At 40.9% G+C, this 10,023-nt stretch overlaps 1 protein-coding gene across 1 annotated transcript; it reads left to right on the plus strand.

Moving 5' to 3' along the window:
• Nucleotides 1–7,071: 7,071 nt before the first annotated feature.
• LOC124855063 (glutathione hydrolase 5 proenzyme-like) lies at nt 7,072–9,961 on the plus strand. The gene is made up of 3 exons (XM_047344499.1): nt 7,072–7,288; nt 9,320–9,447; nt 9,542–9,961. Exons 1-3 carry the CDS (start codon nt 7,134–7,136, stop codon nt 9,670–9,672), a joined length of 414 nt encoding a protein of 137 aa, XP_047200455.1. The 5' UTR covers nt 7,072–7,133; the 3' UTR covers nt 9,673–9,961.
• Nucleotides 9,962–10,023: the final 62 nt, after the last annotated feature.

Genomic DNA, 10,023 nt, shown 5'->3' on the forward strand with positions numbered 1-10,023 from the left:
TCCCTGCATCGCTGAGGGAAGAAGCCTGGCTTCTCCAGCTCACATCTTCTCTTTCCATCCAACTCTTCGAGAGGAGCACAAAGGTGCAGCTTCCAGCTCATCTCACCAAGGAAACCTCCTCGCACTCCAAGCTCTACCAACCCTTCAAGCAGCAACTCGATGTCCTGCTGGAGAACTTCAAACAGCAACTGAACTCAACAGAATCACCAAGGCAGGAGCCACAAACCAGCAAGACGACTTCACAAAACTGCGAACTGCACAGCAACTCTTTTTCCCCTTTCCACGGACGGGTAACACAACTGGGCTTAGTAATTATACTAGGCTAAGCAAGACTGTTTATTCGATTCTGTGTGATGTTTATAAGTTTGATTTGTGTTGTGATATTTTGGTTATAAGTTGGTTAAAGTAATGTTAGTTTGTTATGCCCTTCACAGTCTGTCTGTGCATTTCACTCAACACTATTTCTCTAACTTGGCACAAATACATACACAGACACACGCATAACTCTTCACCTACTTAGCTCTGAACCCCGCTACATGTTGTAAAGATTCCAATAGGGGGGGGGAAGGGTGTTATCTTCAAAGTGGCCAGCCGCCATTTTGGAAGCACATAGACACACACATGCATACTCACATACCTATCTTTGTTTAGTAAGTACACCGTTAGTAATTTGTGTTTTTATACTTTATTATATTCATAATAAATGTTTTTCATTCACAAATGTTTTTTTCATTAATGTTGCATAAGTGAATTTGGCCAACCTCTACACTGTCAAGAACTCCATATCCTTCAACTTAGCTAACTATCTATATGGTAATTTTGGTTATAGTTATTAATTTAGTTGTTAATCAGAGTTCCAAATTTGTAGTTAGTACCTTGATGAGACTTCATCAATAAATTGGCTATCTTTTCCCTTCCTTCGAAGGGTGGTGCCCCGAGGTAACTTTAATCAATTAAAGTTATTATTTAATATTAATAATAAAATATTTATATTTTATATTTTATTTTGATAACCACATTTATTGAATGCCGAAAGGCACACCATTTTATGGTATCACGTTTAATGCATTATTGCACAACACCACAATGTCGCCTGATGAAGCAAAGTCAATTTGAAACTACCGTGATGCACTCGAGGCAGATGGGGGTGAATTAAAACGATGAAGACTTTGATATACACACAGATGTAAGGTTGTGTTTTGTGAGTTGTAGAAGTGAGGTCATCTTTAATTGGGCCTTAAAGTAAAACTCCAGGTGGACAACAAATTTTTACATTCACCATCTCCTCACACACAAGATATTTTACCATTACCTCTGCAGACGGGAAACTAAGGCAAATAAAAGATATTGCACTGGCAAACGTAGTATATATATAAAAAAAACAAATTCCAACAACAATAGGAACAAAACGAAGAAATGAGAAATCATTAAAAGTTGTTGGATTTAACAATATATACATTTATTGGAGATTGAAATACGCCTGGTTTAGGTAGAACTGATGCCATGAATTCCAGCTTCAGCTTCTCAGAGCAGGCAGAGAGGTAACAGTGGAACAAGATCAAGTAGATGTGACAAACTGCAAAACAGAAACTCAACCTATTTATTCATTTTCAGGGTTTGATCAACCACAACAGGAATCTTTAAACGTTGACGAGCTGTTGGAAGTCGTTAGGTTTTATTGTGCGTATTCTGGGAATCATATCAGGACTCTGGAATCTTTGGGTAGGGAGTGAGCTCTTCATCCATAACCATTCTAATCGGCGTCTGTGTCTGGTCTTGTTTGTGTTAAACCTCATCAGTCTTCAACCGAGTTGTGTCCGAGTACAAAGCAAGTGCTCCAGTTCTTCATGTTTTTATCCAGGATGCTTTGGGACCTGACTGGGCAAGCATCCCAGCATGCATTTCACATCAACCGTAAATATAGATAAAATTCATATCTCTCTTGGCTCTATATAAATAGATTTTTAAACAAGGCATTCTGACGAGCTGGTGATGTCGGTGAAGAACACCGGCGTCGCAGTTGCAAATCCTCCTCTTCTGAGACGTCTGGAGCAATTTTAAATTTCAAATACTGTGAACTGAGAAAGAACTCAAGTCTTTACTCCCCCGCACAGTCCTGAGGAGAGATCTACACGAGTAAATTAAGTCCAAGCAGCACCGTGGGTGTGCTGTAGCTCAAACAATAAAAATAAACTGACGCTTTATGTGTCTACAATCTGCAAAACAAACAATGATTGGTACCCAGGTGGTGAAAAGCTAAATATTTGTTCTTTTTCTTGTTTTTGTCGCTTGTCACTCGGCAAAGTTTCACAAACAAAGAATCCATTTTCTTTGGACAGGCGGGTATACAGGACGTGGTGATGGGTTCATGTGCTTATTTCCAATCAGCCTCTGCTGTGTACCAGGGAGTTGTTAATGCCTTTTGAGCTCAAACTGCTTAATTTCCATCCACTCCAATAATGGTTTCATCAGAGGAAATGGACTGCTGGCGCCGTACAATCAGTGTGACTGATACCAGGCACAGCAGGCGAGTTTTATTCTGAGTGTGATGGATACAAAGAAGTGAAATAAAGACTTTTACCCATGCACAACAAAAGAGACTGAATACTTGTTTGTTTTCAAGACCAAATGGTTTCATCTAACGACTGTTTGGACTCAAACTGAGTTTATTTGAGGACATGCAGACATCAAAATCCATGAAACTTCAACTTCATGCTATGGTCATAGTGAAAATAGAAAAACACGTTTGTTCATCAAGTGTTCATCAAACACATGTAATGGAACAAAAGTGCTTTTTATAATGCTTTTAAACAAATGGGAAACTTCAGCTTGGACATGCAGTGGGTGTAGACACAGAAATGTCCAGCAGATGGCGGGATTTTAGCCCAACGTGTACCACAAAGCTGAATTGAAGAGCAACATGGTGAATACAAGCAAAGGAAACAAACAGCAGATTGTAGATGTTTGCAAAATGCAAGACACAAAATCTAACTTTTTACAGAAGATCCATAAAATCTCCTCCTCACCTTCTTTCTATTGAGTATAATGTAGTCGATGCCAAAGGTTGGTGCTGTGGACGTGTTTCTGTTACTGAAGTCCAGCTGGTGGCCAAAGTGTAGTTTACGTTCCCTCTGCAAGTTGCATACTTTATGTCCTGCTAACCTGACCTGCACACGACTTTCTGCTCTTCCAGTCTTGTTTGTTACCATTGACATTGTTTGTGTTCCCCATGTTGCTCCTCAGTTAAATTCAATGTGCAGACTGGGCCAAAATTCCCCTTCCCTTCCCTTGCCCTTTCAAGGCCACATGTCCAAGCAAGATTGGATAAGAGAAGAACATATGATGTTGATGCAATATTTTCCCATAATTCAAGGTTATAAATCACAAAACTCATTTACATTATGTGTATTATGTTCAAATATGTTCTATAATTTCCTAGAATGACTTTCTGAATAAAGGATTCATGAATAAAGTCATGAATCATGTGCATGGCTGAATTTCATTACCTTTAGAAAATACTTTTCATAAGCATCTTGTCAATACTATAGTCATTTAAGGTTACGCCTTTAATATCTGCAATATTTATACTTTGGTAAAGACTAGCAAATGGTGTATGACGCAGGGAGGAAAGAATAATGACGATGCACTATTAATAGCAACACAGTGACTATATGTATGGTACGGTCGCAAAATATCATTTCTGTCTGCTCTATAATATAATAATAATTATTATTATTTAGTATTTTATTGAGGCCATTTGGGTTTGTAGTTGGAAATAGAATAACTCAACCTTTTGTGAATGCAGTTTTGCAGGAATTTACGCCCTCTTATGATATGGTCATGTTGCTATGACGCCAAGCTAATGCAACATTAACTTGCATTGGTGTTTTCTGGACTAGTTAAAGGTCTTATTAGATACCCGCTGTTTACAAATTTATGCACTGGTCCCACTTGCCCAAGGACACTTCGAACATGTAGAATGGCCGAGAAAGAAACGCTGCCCTTTTGGTTAGTGGACGAGCCGCTCTACCTCCCGAGCCACATGAATTCTGCATGAGGTTTAAATTATAGCTGCCGAAACAGCCACCTACCCTATAAATCGATGATAATGTTTTATTGGTGATCAGAGGAGCCAAAAAGCTTTACAGCTGAAAGTGTGAACACCATCTGGACCTTGTGTTGTAACCCCTGCAGGCCTCAGGCAGCGCTGGGCAGAAAGCATGTAAATCACAGAAATGTTCTCTCCCTCGTGCAGGATTAAAATTGTATCTCACGAAATGTGTGCATCACTGGTTTACAGTGCATTTGAAGCACGGCATGCTGTATATGCTGTAGAGACTCTGTATGTGTGGCTGGTGGCCCGGTATCAAACAGGCACTGTTCTGTAATTTGCACTGGTCTTTAGGGGGTCAGCACCTCGGACAGTTACAAGGTAGATTGTCTGAGGTGTTGGCAGCAGCAGCACCGTCCTCATCTCAGCCACATTACATCAGCTCAAGGGTCGTCCGGCCAGCAGGAGAATCTCGAGATTTGAGGTTGCAACATCGAAAAATACACACTTCTCTTCAGTTTTGTTCTATTTTCAAAGTGCCCCTGGAAATAGAATCACGAGTTGAACATGGCAAAACTACAGTGACACAAACTACAGACAAAGAGACAACAGAAACTCTACGACACTGCGTGTGGTCCATGTTTGGAGGATTTCAGCATCTGTGAGGCCTCAGTTTGAAGCCCCCTGCCTCCACTGAGTCAGTGACACTGCGGCTCATGTCAAACATATAATGGCACAGCAGGGATCAGGCTGTAATTCCCATAGGGAACTTTATTGAGAAATGTGGGGGAAGCAGGAAACGGACAATGTGGGGAAATGAGCTTCATCAGTGTTGCACATGCAGGAATGATAAAGATAAACTGCATGTGAAAAGCACTTCATCTTTGCTGACACTCTCCAGAATGGGTTTGGCAGAAATAATAACAACACAATAGTCCAGCGACTGTCACTACTCATGAAAACACTTTAGACTTTTGTGGGGTTTTTTGTGAGACATTCTTTATGCTCATGTTTAACACATGTTTGACACTGTCATGTAACATACTTGAGGAAAAACAAAAGTGAAATTGAAGGATTTGGTGAGTTTCCCAGCTTTGACAGGGCAGACTGTAGAGGGGGGGAAGAGTGTAGTGGGTGTAGTGGCTATTTGTCCAAAAGATGTTTCAAAATAAACTTACACTGCACAAAAAGCCGAATTTTCGCCTGGCAGTTAGTGCCCGTTTACAGGACGCGAATTCCGCGTTCGCCCGTGACACAAATTGGCAGAAACGTACTCCTGGTAGCGCAGTGGGGGGGCTGGTGGATGAAACCAAAGACCTTTGAAACGAAAAGTCACTTGTGATTGGCTGGTAGATCTGTTGCTATATATAGTCAACAGCTTAATATGCCATTGACATGTGAATATGATGCTGGAGATACCGGAGGACAAATGTTTGGGACTTTGTCACGCGATGACACAGCTGATATGCTTTATGTGAAACACAGTGTTTTGGTGTCAGCAGAAAGAAATCTCTTAGATGTATCATAACCTTTATTGGGAATCCTACCTGGTCTAGTGCTTAGTGCCCCCTAGTGTCTAAAAATAGATACGCAAAAATAACAAATAATAAAAATCACAAGATATCTACTAATGAAATAGCTCCTTCAGTGGATGTTGCTATGTTTAAATGACAACAGCTGTTTGAACATATATTTTCCTTAAATATGATAAATATGTTATATGTAAATCTGTTTTGCCTACCTTCGCTGTTTTGCCTAGCTTCGCTGTTTTGCCTACCTTCGCTGTTTTGCCTACCTTCGCTGTTGCCCTTTGCCTACCTTCGCTGTTTTCACTCGTCCAATGTGTGTTATGTAACTGCGTTCGCTGAGCTGATTGTTGCCTCGCTGCTTTGATGCTTTGCTTCCACCGCTTGGCTTCGCTCGGCTCACCTACCCGTGCATCGCCTACATGCCTTGGCTGCGTCGCCTTCACTGATATTAACTGATATTATTGGAGTTTCGGTTTATTTCATTCAAGTATGTTGATTATCGAACCTAGTTTAGCCGTGTCAAGAGCCTGCCCCATTGCCACGGCTAATTTTGTTTAATTTTTATATTCTTTTCTGAGTAATTTGGGCCTTAGTTTAATTATTTTGTAACCTGGCGGCTGCCAACCCCATAGGTTTTTGGTATATTGTGTTTATTTATACATTGGTTAATTTATTTTGCCTGTTACCCTACTGACTGTGCTCCCTTATCCCTTTCAGTCGCTGAGAGCTGAAGGTGGTGGTGCTGGTGTCCCAGATGGGGGTCTCCCCCTTTGTGTGCTGGCTCCCCCTGGTTTGATTTTCTTCACAACGTATGTGTGGGAGTGGTCTTCACGTGTGACTGGGGTGAATTCGTATTTTGGTTTTTGGGATCCTTCCTCCCTCGTCGACCCATCCCACCATTGGTAGGCCTCAGCTCCTGATTAGGACCCACGTCCCTGTGTGACTGGATTTTACTGCCTTTTAAGACATGCAATTTTTGTAATATAAAGAATTATATTTTGTTAAAAAGAACCACATCTCTTGCCTCAGTATAATGAACCTGAATGCCTTGGTACAGGTATTACTAAATCTAAATAATTCTTCAGGTGAAATTCCTGAGGTGGCGTTGTCTGGCTTTTGATTACTTGATAAGGTATTATTTCGAACTAGCATTAAGCTTCCAAATGTTCCTAATCCTACTCTGATCGCCACACTTCCATCCCTCTACCAGCAGCTGTTGTCATTTAAACAGTGAACACTTTTGGGAAGTTTTGCACAGTACTGGTGATGTTGTGGTTCTTATTTCCCGGTCTTTAGTGTTGGGGAGGGGGGCAGAGAGTGAGGTGGTTGTTACAGACATTTACAGTAAGTATCCAGTTATTAAGTCATTCAGTCTCCTTCCTCTTCAGTTTCAATTCAGGGTGGATGATGGCCAGTTGATGGAGTGAGGAGGAGGAGGAGGAGGAGGAGGAGGAGTGAACCCAGAAGATTTGACAGCCCAGATTATCATTAAACGCGTGCGCATTGAGAGGAAAGCAGCAACACTTTCTCCCGCAGTCTCAGTAGAGGGTTCAATGGGTAAATTAAAGTACTGTCTGTTGAGCTGCTGTATCCTGGTGTGCGTGGTTTGCACCGTGGTTGTGCTCTGCGGGTGGATCACATGTCCCAGCGGCTGCTTCAGGCGCGCGGCCGTGTCTGCTGACTCGCAGCGCTGCTCTGACATTGGCAGGTAAGTCTCCTCCTGGAACCGGAAAGTTTGGTTTGATCTGTGGCTGATTTACTGTTTCCACAACCGGACAAGATCAGTGAGTGTTTCTGGAATAGAAAAGTTTGTTTTTGTGCATTAATAGACGGGTATGTTTTTTGTTATTGTTTACAACGCTTGGCTCTTTATTCACTGTGATAACTCCAGCTAATGTGAGTATTACCGGCCATGTGTGTGAGATAAAAAGCTGAACTGAGTCATGACATAAGCAGTTTAAGAGATTTGATTAGCTCTGTATGAAGAATGGAGATAATGACCTGCAGAACAGTGTACAGACAAGCCATTGATTCTCCATTCATGTGAGATAAATATCACCTCATATCCCCAAACTGAAAAAAAGGCTTTGAAAGCTTGAAATCTAATATAAGGTAATGCATGACTCAAATTAGTAGTCATGTAAGGACATGTGATTGAACTGTACTTCAATTGAGAAGAGCTGTGGCAGATCTAGGGTTTTACTAAATCAGGGACCATGAAGGGGCCACAAATAACAAAGACGGGCCAATCATATGTTCAACACCTGCACATTAAGTCATTCCTTGTTTGCTGTCAGCTCTAACGCTTTATAATTTGCAAATTGTTCCTGAAACACGTTGTGTAATTTGAAAAAAGATTAAAACAAAATCGTCATATTCATTGTCAGAATTGTTAGTGAGAGAAGATTATTTTTTAAAAAAGACTTCTTACACAACAGTGGCATTTAAAGGATCAGTGTGTAGAGTTTAGTGACATCTAGTGGTGAAGTTGCATGTTGCAGCTGAATGGCCCTCACCTCACCCTCCCATTCCAAACATGACAGAACAAAACTTCAAAATTTGCTTAAAAGCTGTTTTAATATCAGATTTCAAGCTTTCAAACATCGAGTGTCAACCTTTCAATGCCTTTTTTTTTTCAGTTTGGGAACATGCCATGATTTTGCTCTCATAGTCCTCACTCCTGTTGGTTAATTCTCCTGTTGTGGTGTGATAGAAAACCAGACTTTAAAACTCCCGGGTGTCAGTCATTCTAATCAGCACTCTGCTCAATGGTTGAGTCCTACTCTAAATAAAGAGAAAGAAAAAGAGGTATGATTTCTTTTTCCTGGAATGTGCATGAACGACTTCCAGCTTTTGTTTTCAGTTACTGGAAGTTTTTTTTTTTATTGTCAGGAGATCATTTCCAAGTTCACAGCAGAGACAATGACTGAGATTCATCAGGTTTCACAGGAACAGAGATGCACTGAGGCAACAGGCAACACGTCCACGTGATGGGAAACACTTTCAAGGACACGCCCTGACATTTATGTATTTATATATAGAAATCGAGAAAGTTTAAGACTGCTCCTTTAAAACTCAAAAACCAGAGCAAATCCTTCAATTAAAGTTAATTAGATGTTACAACTAAAACAAAAGTCTTAAAACTTTTTAATACGGATACAAAATAGACCACACCTGAATTGAATCTGCCCACAAATTGTATCATCAGTTCAGTGTTTCCTGTGCAAACTATGCAAACTTCATTTAATCTGGCTCCTGCTGAATGCTTAATGAACTTATTGCATCTCCGGTATAAAGGCACAAACACAGCCTTTGAGATGTCTTTAATTTGATTACCCGAATAAATCGTAATCTGTCGCTCCACCTCCTGTTGCTTCTCTGGGTCTGCCTGACCTACGGAACCAGAACATTCCCAACGCTGCCTTCTCGTGTCGCTCAGTAAACACGTCCAATCCCCATGCCAACTGAAAAGAACCCATAGGCTTTCTGAAAATTATCCAGTTTTCAGGCTACTTGCTCTATGAGGCCAAGAAAAAGTCCGCCTCAAGCACCAGGGCAGGGTTAAACCTGCCTCTTGGAAGCACACAACTATTTCATCTTGTAACCCTGAGCTCAGCACTGATAATCATTCAACATTTAAAAGGCTCTTTGTGTCGGCAAACACGTGCTGAGCAATCAGTGACTGACTGTGAGTTGACACATTTCCCATAAATCCTGTGAAAACTGGCTGTTTTTCCAGGCGCATGCTGCAGCAGGGCGGGTCGGCAGTAGATGGCACCATTGCAGCTCTTCTGTGCACGTCCTTGGTCAATCCTCAGAGCATGGGGATCGGAGGAGGGTCTATAGTCACTATAAGAAATAAAAAAGGTGGGGCTCCTCTCATTCATCTACTGACACTTGGGTTTGGATTCTTCTAAAAAATGATATGTATTGATTCTTCTAATCTCTGATCTCTTCTCAGGCAGCGTTAAGGTCTACAACTTCAGAGAGACGGTCCCGCATTCATTCAAAAAAGACCTGTTGAAAGACTGTCCCAATAAATTCGAACCTTCCACAGGTGAGCAGAGTGGAGAATCAATGTCAAATCACTAATATTCTCCTTATGCAGTTGTTCTTCATAAACCCACTGAGAGAGATGTTTTACTAATCCACTATCTTGCAACTTTAACATGGTGTTTCAGGTGTCCTCTTATAAGCCTGTTAGAAATTAGAGGTAACACTTTATTACCTGCACCAAGGAGGTTATGTTTTCACCCCTGTCTGTTTGTTTGTTTGTGAGAATGATTAAACTACAGAATCGATTACTATGAAACTTTGTGGAAGCATGTGTCAGGGAAGAACCTATGGAATTTTGGTGGGGATCCAGATCATAGGGCGGATTCAGAACTTAAAAAAAAATAAGAATAATCATTAATACTAATAATAATAACAATAACAATAATA

Source organism: Hippoglossus stenolepis, chromosome 18 (genome assembly GCF_022539355.2).
Source record: "Hippoglossus stenolepis isolate QCI-W04-F060 chromosome 18, HSTE1.2, whole genome shotgun sequence".
NCBI lineage: Eukaryota > Metazoa > Chordata > Actinopteri > Pleuronectiformes > Pleuronectidae > Hippoglossus > Hippoglossus stenolepis.

Bases quoted from the DNA above. Each gene is read 5' to 3' on its own strand.
- LOC124855063 (XM_047344499.1), top strand. From the start codon at position 7,134: ATGGGTAAATTAAAGTACTGTCTGTTGAGCTGCTGTATCCTGGTGTGC. The intron at 7,289-9,319 runs GTAAGTCTCCTC...CTGTTTTTCCAG, and splicing joins CGCTGCTCTGACATTGGCAG to GCGCATGCTGCAGCAGGGCG. The intron at 9,448-9,541 runs GTGGGGCTCCTC...ATCTCTTCTCAG, and splicing joins CACTATAAGAAATAAAAAAG to GCAGCGTTAAGGTCTACAAC.